The 18736-nt window shown below is 43.6% G+C and overlaps 1 protein-coding gene across 1 annotated transcript in view; it reads left to right on the forward strand.

The window, feature by feature from the left end:
* Positions 1-2714: 2714 nt before the first annotated feature.
* The window catches only part of LOC126204912 (uncharacterized), a 92555-nt gene continuing 76533 nt past the window's right edge, over positions 2715-18736 (forward strand). Inside the window, exon 1 of the mRNA XM_049938868.1 lies at positions 2715-2946. Coding sequence (XP_049794825.1) covers positions 2715-2946 — 232 coding nt within the window. The remainder of the gene's footprint in view (positions 2947-18736) is intronic.

An 18736-nucleotide genomic window follows, 5' to 3' on the forward strand; every position in this document is an offset into this window, starting at 1 on the left:
ATAGAGCGTAGCGCATGTTGAGATTAGTGTAATTTCAGGTGCCTCCATTAAAACCCAACTCCTTGTCTTTCAATAGGCTATGATATTTCCGCAATGAAATTATCACGCTGCAGCGGAATGTTCGCTGATATGAAACTTCCTGGCAGATTAAAACTGTGTGCCGGGCCGAGACTCGAAATCGGGATCTTTTCTTTTCGCGGGCAAGTGCTCTATCATATGAGCCATCCAAGCACGACTCACGACCCCTCCTCACACATTTAATTTTTAACGTCCACTAAGCCATATCTTTTTTCCTATTTCAATCAAAGATCATCTTAAATTTAGAAACCGTATATAATGCTAAGTGGCTTCAAGTCCTTAGCACACATTTCAGTACATCAACTAACCCTTTTTACTTCTTTCAAAACATTCATGGAGTGCAGAAACTGCTGGTCAAATTTACAAATGTGTCATAACATACTCGAGGCTCCCAAATTAGTTCTTAGTAACTTTTTCCACAATTTGCTTTGCGAGATACCTAACGATTTATCTGAAGGCGCCTCATAGCAGATGATAACTCTGCGCCTGCTGGACGTGCGCTCTGTTTAGTGACTGGCATATATTCTCCAGTATTCAGTTTTTCCTCAGTCTCCTTTAAGTTTGGTTTGTTCATTTGCTGCTGTCGCCAGTATGATAAATGAGCAGCAGTGAAACTACTTAAGCAAAGATATGCCTGGATAACTACGATGGATAGATAGTGCAATGTGTTATCAGGGGCATCGCGTAGAAAGTGTCCAGTGAAGCTTGCCATTACCCCTATTCTGTATCGTCCGTACCATTTGATTCTGTAGATTAGCCACACTAGGGCCGTCGTTTTCGGTTCGGTAGCCAAAGCTGATATTCTGTATGCTACTGAGGCCTTCATTTAATTATCATTTCATTCTAAGAAAGCTGCATGGTCATCGATGGTATCTGTTCTTTCGGACATCTTCAAAGAGTCAAGGCTAACCGGCCATTGACCTTTCTCTTCTGTGCTGGATGCACACGCATTGCCCGTACTCTTACGGGACTCGGTAAGATTGTCTGCCACGAGTAATGAGCGTAATGGTCAGGGGCACTACGAATGTAGTGTGTGGACATTAAGTTGGGAATGTGTGTCTCACGGGAAGCGTGCAAGGGATAAATCCCTGCAGTCGCACTATTCTCTGTGCCCTCGGTGGCTCAGATGGATAGAGCGTCTGCTTCTGTAAGCATGAGATCCCCGGTTCGAGTCCCGATCGGGGCACACATTTTCAACTGTCCCCGTTGATATATATCAACGCCTGTCGACAGCTTAGGGTCTTAATTTAATTATAACTTCATTCTAAGAAAGCTGCATTGTCATCGATGGTATCTGTTCTTTTGCATGTCCGAAAGAACAGATACCATCTTCATATAAATCTAAGTGAATTCATAAATGTTAAAATGCGTGCATTTCAGCTGTGAATCATGGAAATAAGACATGGTGTGCTTGGTACTGTTAAGGAGAAGGCAAGAGCAACGAAGGCCGGCAAGCAGCTCGAGGAAATGCAGCACCATGCGATTTGCCAAGAAATCTGCAGGACGAGACGAAATCTTTTGAAATGACCGAGAAGAACTTTGTGGCAAGGTGTGGACTGAGCAGGAAGGAGGCCGGTAATTTTGTTGAGCAACTGTGGCCATACATGAGAGCCCACCAAAAAGTTACAGCCACCCCTTTTTACCTGAATGTACTAACTTTTCATTTTCTTCCACCGCTCCCATTGGTATCTTATATGATCAATACTATTCACTGTAAAAATACTTTTCGAAAATAATGATGGGAATAGCGTATGTGGTAGCTGTGTCGGCTGGCCGCATAGTCTATGGAGCGCTTTGAGCCCTGCAGTGTTCTGTGCCACGTGAGCAGTCGGTGGGTGTGCATGCCCGCAACTGTGGTCACTTATTGACTGGCGCGAGCGCGAAGAGAGAGATAGCAACATGGCACGGGCTCACCTCGGTAGCTCGGGAGCTGTACCTACTCGCTACCGAACGGCTTACGGAATTGGAAGGAGTCTCGGTTGTGGTAATTCTACAGCTCGGTGCGCCCACCTACCGAACCGCTCGGCAAAACACCGAACGATACAGAATAGGGCTGCTGGAAAGTGGAAACCCAAGTTGGTCTATTTTATTCACTATGCTTCAGTACACATTTACTCTTCCGTTTCTGTTGCGGCGTGTTGATCCGCTGTCCTGATTGCAGAGGAGACAGAAGCAGGCAGCGCTGGAAGGAGAATTTGTACGGCTCTGGGAATTAAGCGTCTCGCAGCTACAGTGGTGAATCACGCGCCCTGCGAGAGTAGTTCGGCTACCCGAGGCTCTGCACGTGAGCAGTGGCTGGTGTTAAACGGCGCAGTGGCAGGCGGGCTTTCCTCTGCTCTTACAACCGCTACCCTTCAATCGTTTTCGACCACTTCTATCTCCTGATGGACCATGTTAATGAGTAATCTTACCCAGACGCATGGATAACATCACAGCCTGCATCCTGTGACGTCTGATTCAAAAACTAACATGTTTACGGAGGTGACAGTATAACTTTTGGTTTGGTCACCACGTTGGTGTGGGCGTGGAGGGGCCCCATCCTTGTATAAAGGCGGGCAGTCGTGGGTGTCGGGGCGAGGCGAGGTGAGTCGAGGCTAGGTGGTCAGCCCGTCCCACCCCACCTCGTGCCAGGCGGCATGAGCGATGTCCCGGCTGCCCGCTGGCTGCGCCGCCGCCGCCGCCGGCTTGTAAATGAGCGCCCCGCTAATGAACGGCCCGCTGCGGCGGCCGCAGCTGCCGTCGTTACGGCGCAGGCGTCATCGCCGAGCCGCCGGCCGCTACTGCCCGGCTACTGCGCTTCGTTTACATACGTTGCGGAATCAGGAAGTCAAATGCAGAGAGGGATGACTCCAGAAATTCCTCTTCTCAGTAAAGTGTTCTCTCACGCGCGTGACCGGACTATGCAACACACCGATTTAGACGAGCTCGGGGATACTAGTCGCGAGGCAACTCGAAGGTCTGCTCCTGTGTTTAGGTTTCTACGTTTCCACTACCGAAAGGAAAGCCAATGTCAAAGATCATCTGTCGGAGCCAGCGGAATCATTCGAATACTTCATAGCCAAGTAATTTTTATTTGTACATACGGAAACCTTAAGCTAACACCACGACGGAAATGAAAAGTGAAACACCGTAAATAAGTTGTCAAATATTTATCGAACTTTGTGGGGACGCACATGACATGTTGTTGTTGTTGTGGTCTTCAGTTCTGAGACTGGTTTGATGCAGCTCTCCATGCTACTCTATCCTGTGCAAGCTTCTTCATCTCCCAGTACCTACTGCAACCTACATCCTTCTGAATCTGTTTAGCGTATTTATCTCTTGGTCTCCCTCTACGATTTTTACCCCCCACGCTGCACTCCAATACTAAATTGGTGATCCATTGATGCCTCAGAATATGTCCTACCAAGCAGTCCCTTCTTCTAGTCAAGTTGTGCCAAAAATTTCTCTTCTCCCCAATTCTATTCAATACCTCCTCATTAGTTATGTGATCCCCCCATCTAATCTTCAGCATTCTTCTGTAGTACCACATTTCGAAAGCTTCTATTCTCTTCTTCTCTAAACTATTTATCGTCCATGTTTCACTTCCATACATGTTTACGCTCCATACAAATACTTTCAGAAACGACTTCCTGACACTTAAGTCTATACTCGATGTTAACAAATTTCTTCTCTTCTTCAAAAACGCTTTCCTTGCCATTGCCAGTCTACATTTTATATCCTCCCTACTTCGACCATCATGAGTGACTTTGCTCCTCAAATAGCAAAACTCCTTTACTACTTTAAGTGTCTCATTTCCTAATCAAATTCCCGCAGCACCACCCGATTTAATTCGACTACATTCCATTATCCTCGTTTTGCTTTTGTTGATGTTCATCTTATATCCTCCTTTCAAGACACTGTCCATTCCGTTCAACTGCTCTTCCAAGTCCTTTTCTGTCTCTGACAGAATTACGTCATCGGCGTACCTCGACGTTTTTATTTCTGCTCCATGGACTTTAATACCTACTCTGAATTTTTCTTTTGTTTCCTTTACTGCTTGCTCAATATACAGATTGAATAACATCGGGGACAGGCTACAACCCTGTCTCAATCCCTTCCCAACAGTTCAGATACATTACTAGATATGCGCGAGGCTGCTTTTTACCTTATACAATAATACTCAGGCTCCGGACTCGCGACCAGAGCAGACTCCAGACAAGCGCAGACAACCTCAGACTAGCGACTAGCGACAACTAACTGCTACAGTTACACAGTTCGTACTGCAGTCAACACTGCTCTCTGGTCAGCGATTCTCATATTGCAGACAGCGCATACCTCTTACAAGCTGTGACTTATTAAACTGATAGTTCGGTAATTTTCACATCTGTCAGCACCTGCTTTCTTTGGGATTGGAATTAATATATTCTTCTTGAAGTCTGAGGGTGTTTCGCCTGTCTCATACATCTTGCTCACCAGATGGTAGAGTTTTGTCAGGGCTGGCTCTCCCATGGCTATCAGTAGTTCTAATGGATTGTTGTCTACTCCCGGGGCCTTGTGTCGACTTAGGTCTTTCAGTGCTCTGTCAAACTCTTCACGCAGTATCATATCTCCCATTTCATGTTCTTCTACCTCCTCTTCCATTTCCATAATATTGTCCTCAGGAACATCACCCTTGTATAGACCCTCTATATACTCCTTCCACCTTTCTGCTTTCCCTTCTTTGCTTATAACTGGGTTATAAGAGCTCCATCTGAGTTCTTGATATTCATGCGAGTGGTTCTTTTTTCTCCAAAGGTCTCCTTAATTTTCCAGTAGGCAGTATCTATCTTACCCCTAGTGATACATGCTTCTACATCCTTACATTTGTTCTCTAGCCAACCCTGCTTAGCCATTTTGCACTTCGCACATGAGATAGTAAGTATTATATGACGAAAATGTATGACTTTCATCATCATTAAAATGAGTTGAGAAACTCACAAACTCGAATAGAAGTAGCGTGGAAGCGAACGGCCTCCGAATGTTAGCTAGAGGAATTTCCTGCCATGCCAGGTGGTGTATAATGGATTGACACCACCCCACTGACGTCTCACAGTTGGAATCGGAAACGCAAGTTTCCGGCAGACGCCAATAGCGGTAGTGCAGGATCCAGCGGACCCAATGGAGCACGTCCACTGAGCCACCCACAATGCACCACGTCTCCAGTGTCTCAATACCACGAGCGCTGTCTGCTGCAGCAATCTAGGATGGTCGGCGGCAGCACCACAGCCGACTCGCACTTGGAGCCACTTCACTACCTGACGATACACAGATGCCAGCTAGTCACATTCCCAAGACACTCGTTCTTGTTTAGTTCAGAGAGCATCATCTTTGTTGCTATTGTGTTTGCTGCGCTTTATTTCTTGCTGCATTATCCATAATGAGTCCTCGTATGCATGAAGAAATACAAGATAAGTAATCTTCTGTTTACTGTGTTAACTTTTTCGCTGATAGTTTCTGCTCCTGTCTAGCTTTCGTACGATGACGGTTGCCGCACCACTCTGTAGCCCATCGCTCGTTACTACTGTGTGTGAAGCAGTACATAACACCAGAATATTTCTGGCTGGGGGAGATTGTTGAGGTATACACCTTCACAGTGCATACCAGATATGGTGTGTGGGTGACAAACTGGGGGACTGGGTGGACCAGTCAAGAGTCAGTACGTTCCCCAAAGTGTCTATGCTCTGAACTGTAGTGTGTGATCTTGTATTATCCTCCTGAGATGTTCCATTTGGTACCTTGCTGATGAAGGAATAATATTTACCATTTTTTTCGCATACCACTGAGCATTCAACGTACTCTCAACAATTACCAAATCAGTTCTACTGCCGTATCCACTACCTCCCATCACCACAATTCCACAACTTAGACGGATATGGGTCTCGAGGGCACCGACTTACTGTAACTTTTCATCAGTCATCCACAGACACATTGGTGCCAATCTGACCATCATAAGTAAAACTGAGACTCCTTCGTGAATACCACAGAATGATTCAATGTCCCAGGTAACACTGACTCTGCACAACGCAAGTCTGTCTTATCTGAGGTATGGCGTCAGTGATAAACGACGCATAACAACTCGCGATCTGAACCCAAGTTCAAGAAACATGTTAACGATGCTTCGTGGTGACACTTCGTCTGTAAGCGCTGTCAGAATTTCAGCGAATGTTATCCGTCCCTTCTTCTGAACTAGTCTACTCTTCTTGTCACACTGTTGTCCTGAGTCAATCTCGTCATCATTCGTTTTGAAGTAATTGCACTCAAGGAATTGTCTATGTGATCTGTCGGTATGATGCTCCCAAATTCCTTACGGCTTTCTGAAAGATAGACCGGCCGGTGTGGCCGAGCGGTTCTAGGCGCTTCAGTCTGGAACCGCGAGACCGCTTCGGTCGCAGGTTCGAATCCTGCCTCGGGCATTTTTGTGTGTGAAGTCCTTAGGTTAGTTAGGTTTAACTAGTTCTAAGTTCTATGGGACTGATGACCTCAGATGTTAAGTCTCATAGTGCTCAGAGCCATTTGAACCAATCTGAAAGATAACAAGCAGCATATTTGCGTCCGCTGGGTATGCTACACTGTCCAGTCAGACTGATGTGACCACATGTGAAAGGCCCGAATAATCACCTTTTGCTTTGCGGACCACTACAAGACACGCAGGATGAGTGTCACTGCGTCACTGGAAGGTAGAGACAGGAACGTGGAACCATGCTGACTCCATTGCTGTGGCCAGTTACACTAGGTTTTTCGGTTGAGGATCATTGGCACTAAACAGACCAATCAAGATGATCCCATGGATTCTTTACTAAGTGTAAACCTAGGCAGTTTGCCGTCAAGAGGAGCACGCTAAATTCATGCTGGTGCTAGTAATCTTCGTCTACCTAAGCGTTCATAAATATTATTTGACAACCAAAATAAACCAGAAGAACATAAACCATGACCAACCATTAAAGAAAGCTAACGACGCATGTAGACTGTGAGCGGTATGATGCATTGCATTGTCCTACTGGTAGATGCCATTGTGTAGATCAAAAACAAACTGCATGCAGGCTTTGACACGGTCCCCCAAGAATAATGCATACTCGTGTTGTTCTATTATGCCTCCAAAATGACGAGATCACCCAGGGAATGTCGCGAAGAAAGTTTTTGGAGGAACTTGTTCTGAAATAGTGGCTTGTTTCTCCACTAGGCAGTGCCACAAGTTCCTCCAAAAAATCGTAACACAACACACACACAAATGTCATACTAACTAATGTAAATCCACCCGATGATGGAGGTTTAAACCTTTGAAACGCGTCGTGGAAATAAATAAAAACGGGTGCATGTTTATTCGCACGTACACACCTCCACAACCGTCATTCACCCCTTGGTGCACCAGAGCTGCTTTGGCGCCGTTTTTGGATAGCACCATTTTTAAATGTACGGTATGTATTTTAACCACGCGAACAGTTCACAGACTTAGGCATTTCGGAAATACTTCCACTCTTGGTCTGAAGGCCAATGATCATGCGCTTTAGGACGTAAGATAAATCGCTTCGTTTCCGCATTGCGACAAAGACTGCACTGTTTCTCGCGTCTCCCTTTCCACCCCACCCCCTACCCCCTAACCAACCTCCCCCCAGACGTGCTTAACACACTCTTCACTGACAGTGCTTCAACCTGCTGTCTGTGAGTGGTTATTGGATTTTGACGTCGAAGATAGGAGCTGGTCACATTAAAGTGACTCGACAGCGTGTGTTGCGATATGCGTCTGAAAATTTCAAGTAACGTTAAACACACCCATAAGCCATGATTTGCTAACACATTCTTCGTCTGTAGAAATCGCTTTTTTGTCTGTAATGAAAATAAGCTGGCATAAGGATGAAATTTTCCAGAGGCATGAGAATACTGGGGTACCAGTTTGGTAGTGTTTAGTCAAGGTGTTCATGACGTAACAATTTTCCATTTCCATTAGTTTAGTTTTCCAGAAATTGAAGATTTAATAATTCAGATTCGTTCAGGAGAACAGCCTGTGGCTAAGGGAGCTATTCTAACAGGACGGTGCCACTCGCCCCTGATACAACTGACAAACTCCATCCCAGTCACGTAGGCGGCTGTTTCCACTACCCAAACAAAATAGTTATATTTGGATAGCTGGGCGTCGAACGCACTACGGCCAACAGAACGTCAACGTGTCGGTGCAACATTTTACATTTTCTTAAGCAATGAACGCTGAGAAATAAACTTGTGTCCAAAATTAAAGCAACAAACCACTATTTCCCCGTACTGTGACTAATTCACGATATAGTCATTCAAACTGTCAGCTGGTGTTCGTACGATTGTTTCCTGCACGGAAGATGGCATTCTCGTCAACCGACAACCACGCCACCGATGACGTCAGGGCACCTATCAAACGGGTTGGTGTTTTCCGGGTAGTCCAACATCCACAATCGCAGACGGTGCAGTATGGATGGCACAGAGAAGACACCTACCAGGCTCTCTGCGTTGGAGGGTCATGAGAAGAATGGAATTAGGACAGTCAGAAACTGATGTGGCCCGATGTCTTAATTTGATTTTTTTTTTCGCATTCAGCCACAGTTTATAGAGATCTAAACTGTATCCCGAAGACCAGGGCGGGGCAGACCACGTGTAACATCAGAAAGGGAGAAACGTTCTTTGGCTGTAAGGGCACGACGGTACCGCCTTAATATTGCACGATAACTGACATCCGACCTAGCAGCATCCAATGGACGTGTTGTATCGAGGCAAACTGTGTACAAAAGGCTTCGGCAGAGCGGCATTTATTGTCGGACACCTGCTGTATGTGTACCTCTGACTTGTCTTCACAAAAGGCAGCGTCTAGAGTGGAGCAGTCAACATGCCACCTGGACAGTCGAAAAGTGGGTCAATGTTCTTTTCATAGATAAATCCCGATTTGGTATGGACAGTGATTCTCAACGGATTCGCACCTGGAGGAAACGTGGAACACGATTTCGGGACCCAACCATTGCGGAAAGAGACTGGTATCGAGTATGATCGCTAATGGCGTGGGCAGGGATTGTGCTGATCACTCGAACACCTATTCATGAAACTGTACGGCAAAATCGGGAATGTTTAATTGATGTCAGGTACCGTGATGAGATCTTGGGGCCTCATCCGCAGTTGCTGGGAGGTGCTGTACGCCCAGACTTCGTATTGCTGGACGATAACGCTCGACCTCATAGAGCACGCTTGGTTGATGTTTTCTTGAAAACGGAAGATACAGCACGCATGGCGTGCCCTGCTCGCTCTCCTGATATGAATCTCATAGAGCACGTCTGGGATACACTAAGGAGACGGATTGCATCAAGTCAACATCCACCAACCAGTCTTCAAGACTTGGAGCAGCACTGCGGGAAGAACGGGCGTTGTTGCCTCAACATGATGACAGGTGGCATGAGCCCCCTCTCATATTTCTATCTTACGATTTTCCTCTCTAATTGCATGCGGTGAAAAGTCGCTATTCCTTCACACGCGGACTTCCCACACAGCGTCTCTCGTCACCTGGGTGGTCCGGTGACAGGCGGGCTCTGCTGATCTTGAAAGGGTTAAGCCGACGGGTGTGAGGGAGTCGAGTGAATGCTTTCCAGACGCCGACATTGTCAAAAGACACGCCTGCAGGGGCCTGAAGTAGCGGCTGGGCTAGAGGTTCCGTTACTTCGCAGAAACTTAGCGAAAACATTTTCTGGCGGGCTACCAGCGAGGCGTGGGAATGACTTGTGTACCCAGGCAGTTGTGGCGGGAAAATTCCCGCGCTTTCTGCAAAATAGTAACTGTGATTGGCTCCGTGACGTTGCAAAATCAGCACAGAAATTGGCGCCAAGAATCTCCATGGTGGAATGGTAGTGCTCCGGCAATAGAGTGGAATTTTCCGCCGGTTTTCGAGTTGCTGATTGGAACATTTAACCACGGCCACTGTCGTGGGGGCGGGAATGTTCTGTGGTCGGCCTGTACGGGTGCTCTAGAGGAGTCGGCTCTCGCCTTTCAGTCGGAGTACGTTACAAGACTGAGCTCTCGCTGCTCTGGTCAGCCTGCCTTCCGTTGGCTGTCTAATATACTTTTATTTAATTGTAACTGTTTGACGAAGTTGCTGAAGTTTCGACTTCAACGTAACTTTCCGAGTACAGTTGGCAATTGAGCGTTCTGCGTACAAGCGGCCTATGTTGTCTGTCTTGAGCAGTTTTGGCTGAAGTTGACTGTATCGGAGTTACTGTGTGACTTCGCTTGTTAAAATCAATCACTGTACCGTCAGTGATTGTGTGGCGATCCTTCTTCGTCTCCCTCAGAGACGCATTTGTATTGCTAGGAAGTCTTTAGTCTGGAACAACCAGACCAGGATAATTAGTTTCGGGCTATACTCGCGACATTATCATCACCACGACGGGACGTCGAAGCAACCAGCCATCGCCTCCGGTACGCGAGATCGTGTTCTTGTAGTTAAGAAGACAGTTTGGTAATGTATATCCGCAGCACCGGCAGATAGGGATTTTGCTCGGGGATAATCAGAGCTAAGCAGAGCGCGCCTGTTCGTCTTTTTCTAACTTTGTTCTGTCTTGGGTGTTCATTGTCTGAATTCTCACTACTGTAGCAGCAATTAATGTTGGGTTGGCTGTGTGTTTCTCTTAAGATTTGAGTTGCAAGGAATTGGCTCCACATACCACTTCGTCATAAATGTCACAATCTAGTTTAGGGACAACTTCACCTTCACAGCATTTATTTGAGTATCCAGTTTGAGCCAATTTGATGTATTGTAAAATGTTTTATGTGTTTTGTTTATTATTTTGATTTTAGTCATAATAAATCATGTTGTTATTTTGGACAGAACTTTCATTCTGTTAATCGGTAGAGCAACCCTTTCATTTCTCACTACGTTAATGAAACTTTCCTTTATTTAACTTATTTATCAAATTAAATTATTGCAGGTGCCAAACTCTTTTCTACTCTACTTGCAGGGTCGATTAGAGTCAGTTCGCGACTCTTTTTTAATCCATGTGCAACAGCAAAAGTCAGAGTTAGAATAGGGGGGCTTAGGGCATCCTTTATATATGAAGATTCCCGAAGAATTTAGTGTTAAATACACTGCTAGCCCCGGCACCTCGCAATGAGACTGATGACATCATTCACAGCATGTCCCGTCGTTTGTCAGGCCTGTACTGCTGCCAGAGGTGGTCACACTCCATACTGAGCGCATTAACCACTTGTCGGAATGTGTATGTAAATCCGTTTTGAGTTAAAAAAATAAAGAACATTTTTGTCTACCGTTATGCATATTGCAGTTGGTTACGTTCTGTATTCTATACGTTGTTTCTACTTTGCTGTCACTTCATAAAAAAATACAGTTTTGTGGCAAAATGAGCGCGAATTTGCAAAATTTCGGTTTGTTGCTTTAATTTTGGACACAAGTGTAAAACAATACTTAATCAGGAAAACGCAGAATATTTTAAAAAGTACTTATCCATCTCCCTCTTCACCATATAAAGTATACGAAATAACCGATTGAAAAAGGCGGTGTCGGAACATGATGATACGTGCCTAAACATTAACAATGAGGTATATTCTCCTTTCTTATGTGCTCGACAAACGAAACAAATTAAAGAACTTGAGCTTTGATAAAAGCAACAAACTTCTTTCGTTAAACTGATCGCTTTTTTTAAAAGTCACACAAGAATGTTCATTTTAAACAATCAAGTGATACGAGTATATACACTGAAGCGACAAAGAAACTGGTGCAGGCATGCTTATTCATACAGAGTTACGTAAACATGTAGAATATGGCGCTGCGGTCGGAAACGCCTATACAGGGTGGTCCATTGATACTGACCGGGCCAAATATCTCACGAAATAAGCATAACTACAAAGAACGAAACTCGTCTGGCTTCAAGGGGGAAACCAGATGGCGCTAAGGTTGGCCCGCTAAATGGCGCTGCCATAGGTCAACTGCGTTTTTTAAAAATAGGAATCCCCATTATTACTACATATTCGTGTAGTACGTAAAGAAATATGAATGTTTTAGTTGGACCACTTTTTCGCTTTCGGATAGATGGCTCTGTAGTTGTCACAAGCGTATAGGTACGTGGTATCACGTAACATTCCGCCAGTGCAGACGGTATTTGTTTCGTGATACATTACCCGTGTTAAAATGGACCTTTTAGCAATTCCGGAAACGGTCTATATCGTGTTGATGTATGGCAATTGTGATCAAAATGTCCAACGGGCGTGTGCTATGTATGCTGCTCGGTATCCTGGACGACATCATCCAAGTGTTCGGGCTGTTCGTCGGATAGTTACGTTATTTAAGGAAACAGGAAGTGTTCAGCCACATGTGAAATGTCAACTACGACCTACAACAAATGATGATGCCCAAGTAGGTGTTTTAGCTGCTGTCGCGGCAAATCCGCACATCAGTAGCAGACAAATTGTGCGAGAATCAGGAATTTCAAAAACGTCGGTGCTGAGAATTCTGCATCAACATCTATTGCACCCGTACCATATTTCTGTCCACCAGGAATTGCATGGGGACGGCTTTGAACGTTGTGTACAGTTCTGCCACTGGGCACAAGAGAAATTACGGGACGATGGCAGATTTTTTGCACGCGTTCTATTTAGCGACGAAGTGTCATTCACCAACAGCGGTAACGTAAACCGGCATAATATGCACTATTGGGCAACGGAAAATCCACGATGGCTGCGACAAGTGGAACATCAGCGACCTTGGCGGGTGCGGCATTATGGTCCCCATTTTATCGATGGCAATCTAAATGGTGCAATGTATGCTGGTTTCGTACATAATGTTCTACCGATGTTACTACAAGATGTTTCACTGCTTGACAGAATGGCGATGTACTTCCAACATCATGGATGTCCGGCACATAGCTCGCGTGCGGTTGAAGCGGTATTGAATAGTATATTTCGTGGCAGGTGGATTGGTCGTCGAAGCACCATACCATGGGCCACACGTTCACAGGATCTGACGTCCCCGAATTCCTTTCTGTCGGGAAAGTTGAAGGATATTTGCTATCGTGATCCACCGACAACGCCTGATAACATGCCTCAGCGCATTGTCAATGCATGTGCGAACATTACGGAAGGCGAACTATTCGCTTCTGAGAGGAATGTCGCTACACGTATTGCCAAATGTATTGAGGTTGACGGACATCATTTTGAGCATTTATTGCATTAATGTGGTATTTACAGGTAATCACGCTGTAACAGCATGCGTTCTCAGAAATGATAAATTCACAAAGGCACATGCATCACATTGGAACAACCGAAATAAAATGTTCAAACGTACCTACGTTCTGTATTTTAATTTAAAAATCCTACCTGTTACCAACTGTTCGTCTAAAATTGTGAACCATATGTTTGTGACTATTTCAGCGCCATCTATCATAAAGCGAAAAAAGTGGTCCAACTAAAACATTCATATTTCTTTACGTACTACACGAGTATGTAATAAAAAATGGGGGTTCCTATTTTAAAGAAACGCAGTTGATATCCGTTTGACCTATGGCAGCGCCATCTAGCGGTCCAACCATAGCGCCATCTGGTTTCCCCCCTTGAAGCTAGTTAAGTTTCGTCTTTCTAGTTTTTTCGTTTGAGGCTTAGTTTTTATGATTTATGACTAATTCACATAGGCAAGGCCTTCGATGGGATTTCACGCTTCATCACGTCCGCTACTAGATGTAAAATCTTCACAAGAAGCAATGTATTTTACTTTAATACCAACGGCGATGATGATTTATGGCAAGCGCAAGGTGCACTATAACGGGAGGAAAAAATGTGTTGAAATCCTGCACTCGGACCTGTTATCTTCCGCTAGTGTGGGTTCCGAGCAGCAACCTTTTTTACTCTGTACGCATAGCATGAAAGGTGTTGCAAATTTTGTATCTTGATTTTTTAATTAAATAAATTTTATTGTGAACATGAGTATAAATGATCACCACACATACCTTCAAACTATCACGACACATGCTTGATCCTAGGTGCAGACTGTATGTTTCTTGTGCATTTTGTGTTTTTTTCTCATAAAGTATCCTTCCTCAGGAAATGTTAAGATGGGAAAGCCGACTTCCTTAAGCGTTATGCATATGAATCTAGTATCTCTCTCTGTCTCTTTATGTCGTTTTCGATGATTCTTTCTGTGGTCGTTAGCTTTCTCAGAATGGCTGCTGATTTTCATTACTGAAACAAGGAAACCAGTGAAATTCTGTATGCTAAGAACAAGAGATAAAAGCTATTTCGCTGCACGGAGATATTTCGCACCATATACGCGTTGACACACAAATTTTATTTAATTTTACGAAGACACTTCTCTTGGCTGCTAAATTCGACAGATAGCATGCATATGATAATATAGTGTGTAATATTTGGTATGGCGACTTATGTCGTTGAAGACTATGAACGTTTATGTAAAAATATTGTAACAAGTGCTTTTTAATGTACTTGCATGAAAGCTGATTTTGACCTTTACTCTGGTCTTGTACTTCATGTCCAATGCCCCTGTCGCAAAGGCTTTGCTCAAGTATACCTGCAATGAATCGAAATCAGATATTCTTCTATGTCTGAGAAACCGTTATGTCACAGCCCTGGAGCAAATAAATAATACTTCCTTATATCGGAGTGTCCTACGGATCCAGTATGATACCAAACACATCCTGCGTCATGACATTCCACTGCAACTGTTTTCTAAATGGACGCTTCCTGCTCTGAACCCTTTCATTGGAACTACTTTCGAGTCCCCGTGGTGAACCTCGTTGGAACTGATTGGTCGCAGATGCTGCCCTCTCCTTGTAAGCCACCAAATTTGTAATTGGGGCAATACATGTCGAATTAATGAAGGGAGAATATTGTTTAACGTCCAGCCGAAACGAGATCATTAGAGACGAAGGGCACATTTTGTTTCGGAAGGGTGGGGAAGGAAGCAGGCCGTGTCCTTAAGCCACGTGGTATCCAAATATGAAGAACTGGTAAGGATCTGAAGTATCGTCGTCCAATATGCGAGTCCAGTGCCTTGACCATTGCGCTTACTCGTTTGGTGAACGCCGCAAGTTAGATTGTCTATAGAAGTCATTTCACCTGTCCCTCGGACAGCACGTCAAGGCCGATGTTGTTGACTGTATATTCGGTAAGTCGTATGATATTTCCAAACAGTGTTGGCATTTAAACAGTGCGCAATGAAAATACTGATAAAAAAGGAAGCTACTGTGTTAACTTTTACCACAAGGAGCCAACAGGCCTGTGAGAAAGTATTAAAGGTACCCAGATCAAATTAATTTCGTAAATGAGGGCAACACTGAATTGAAGTTCCAGTATCCAGTATAACATCGTAATTCACAACCAACTGTTTCATCTCAATCTGAACATATAGCTTACTATGGTAAGTAAATTACTCTGTCAACAGTTATGTAGTACTGTTACAGCTAAATTATTATAAAAAACTTGGCTTAAACACATATTTGAGAAACTATTGTCCACGTTAAACTGTAGGTGCTTCTGAGACTAAATGGTTGTCAATTCAAAAGGCGGTGTAAGGCAATGGTGTACCTTCTGCAGTGGACTCATACGTATTTTACTGTCATAGGTGAGTATGTGCCATTTTATTTTGTGTTTAGATTTATCTTCTGCTGTATCCTGAGTGTCAAATGTTTCTGTATTGTTGTATATGTATAGCATGTTCATCCCATGTCTGCTTTCATAGGTCACTATCAGGTATCTCTATCATGTGGCTGTAACAGTCCATTAAAACAGGCTGCATAAACTGAAGTTTTAGACGTACATACACTCAGTGGCGTCTCAAATATATTCTGTACAATCGACGTTAAGTGACATGGGGGGTGGGGGGGGGTGGAAAGAGAGTAGGAGGGGAAGGTGTACATCCAGGCAGTCTCGAACCCCTGTGGTCCACCAACAAGCTACGAGCGTCCAATGACGATACTCACGTGTCCGTTACGTGTGGTGAAATAATGTGTTTGTGAGTTGTGGGTGTATGAGGGGGTTTGGCTTCTGTAGACGTGTTTATGGAAGTCTTCTTGTGTCTGTTGTTCTTGACACATAATGCACACTTATCGTACACATGTAGCGTTCAACACCTGGGAGGTCGTGCGCCAACCAACGCAAGCCTCGTTTACGAGGTCTTTGTTTGGCTGAGTGCTCTCAATTCATAGCTGATTTCTTCTGCAACCTGATCATCTCTGAAATAACGTCACTAAATTACTTGCCATTGGCCGCAGACTGCCATACATGTGCGACATTATTTAATTATTTAATAATTTTTAAAACATTTTAACCCTGTCTTGACGGCTCTTTAATAATGTCACAAAGGAACCACCCAAGGAGTGGAAAGACGTAAGTGTATAAAACTGCTGTTAATAAATATATTATAATATGCGCATGACACTTCGTAATCACCGTGTGATCGTAACTGACCAATAATAACGAAAACAGCAAGTCATTTAAATGAAATGCACTCTTAGTGGTGCATTGATGTCACTGAACGAAAATAGAAATTTGAATTTTTTTCCTTCACTTGACAGGAAGTGGATTTTTTCATTGCGCGACCTAAGCTACAACGGCTGGTTTTCACCCGTTGATTTCAGTGTGGTATTCAGGAAATGGTGGTGAATAATGAAGTCTTTCTAAAGACTGCAGCTAGCCTTTACATTAAATTGCTGTGAATTACGTTTAATTGTAGTGGAAGTGCAGAATGGTAAATGTAGTAGTTGCTTATCCAGTGATGGATTTGGACACTAGAAGGAACTTGTTAGAGAAGTTATGTATTTATCTTCCTCAGCTCTGTAAAGCAGTATCCTGATAATCCAAACAAATGTTCCATTTTGATGTCTTTCATGCAAAAGTAACATTAACATATATGAATCTCACATAAAAGAAGGGATTTGAGGTCATTCATATGACACTCTCTTTGTCTATTGAAAAAGCACAGATATTATGTTGGTGTATATATTAAAAATCTGAATAAATGTCACAATAAAAATGAAATGTGTTTCAAATTTGGATGTATTTTGCTTGTGCAGTCATATTTTGAAACTAGTAACTATTTGGGAAAACTCTACTAAAATATGTGAACATAAAAATTTATGGAATTCTTATTAGGTATTTAATAATATATGTTATTTTTCATGAGCTGGTACTTCATGATAAATGTGGAAAGATAAAGTTAGTACAGTAACTGAATAACAGAGAAATACACAAATAGTAAATTGGAATGTAATAAATTTTTTTATACTTTTTAGCTGATTCTATCTGTTAACCTTTAATTTTAAGATTTTTCTATCCTCTGGAGTAGTTAGCTCTATACATTCCCCCAATTTCAATGTGTAGATATGCTGACCTCGAAAAAAAACTTATATGAGCATTAAGTCCTTCTCCTCTAAAAGGAACTTCTGCTAAGTGATGCAGTTATGTAAACGTATGTGACTCTGCTTAATCCCTCACATGTGATAAGAGGAAACTGAAGTAATCATTCCAAAATATATTTGTATGGCAAGTGAGCTATTTTACAGTAGTTTTAATGTTCTTGTTCTGTGGATGTTGGACTCATTGCTTGATAAAATTGTTTACAATATTATTTTCACTTAGAAGACTTAGTTGTTTCTGAGAATATTGCTTACACTTTTCATTGGTTGTGAATACCTTTTTTCCCATATCTCTCGCACCTCTGGAACCAAATCCTTGACAGTAGTTTTTGACAGTATTTCGACAAATGGTTGAGAATTTTTATTTTGGCATGTGAAATTAAGTCATGTTACGACAGAAATGCACTAAAATCAGATCAGTTAACCAACACTTAAAGAAAAGGCATAATTACTACCTGTAGGATATTCTACAAAATGATTGGAGACATTTATTCCAGGTATACAAATATAGTGTTACTATCAGATGTCAGAAAGACATTCAGAAAGAAATGTCACATACTTTTCTCTCTGTGTGGTGGGCTGTGAAGATGGTGGCTGAGATTATGTTCTCCACTACGGGTTGTAATATAACCCTGGGTTCGGTGTGGGCAGTGGTGATTTGGGTGGACTGCTGTGACCTGTTGTGGGGTTATGAACCACTGAGGGCTACGACGGGTCGAAGCCTCTCCGTCGTTTCTAGGTCCCCGGTTCAATGCAAAATACACACACAGGTTGTAATGGCCTTGAGTGGTTATTAACAAGGTGACAGGTTCATGGAGCCAGTGATTATCTGACAGTAAGTCATAGAAAAAGCACTTACAAAGATTTGTTTACTCCATGCAAAATGTATGGCAATAGTAGCATTGCCGGGCAGCAGTCAGCATCTCTAGATGTAGGCTGGTCCCAGTCAGGAAAAGGTTCGTAGCACAGCAGGTGGCCTCATGTAACGGCAAGCCCACGGTATGACACTGTTGTGCAGCTGCCAGCTAAGGCGAAGTTACGTTGTCACCACACTGGCAATGTAGCGCAGTGTCAGCACTCCAATACGAAAGACTCAACAGAAGTCGGTAAGTTGTCTGGTGCAGATGCAAGTCTTATTGTGGGAAGCACTCGAGTGCACAGAGTTGAGTCACTGTCCCTAACATAGGGTGCAGTGTCAGTGGCATGCAGGGGCAAATCTAGAGCAGTAGTGCGTGCCTGCACAAGGCAGGTGGCGGTTC

Source organism: Schistocerca nitens, chromosome 1, assembly GCF_023898315.1.
Source record: "Schistocerca nitens isolate TAMUIC-IGC-003100 chromosome 1, iqSchNite1.1, whole genome shotgun sequence".
Classification (NCBI taxonomy): Eukaryota; Metazoa; Arthropoda; class Insecta; order Orthoptera; family Acrididae; genus Schistocerca; species Schistocerca nitens.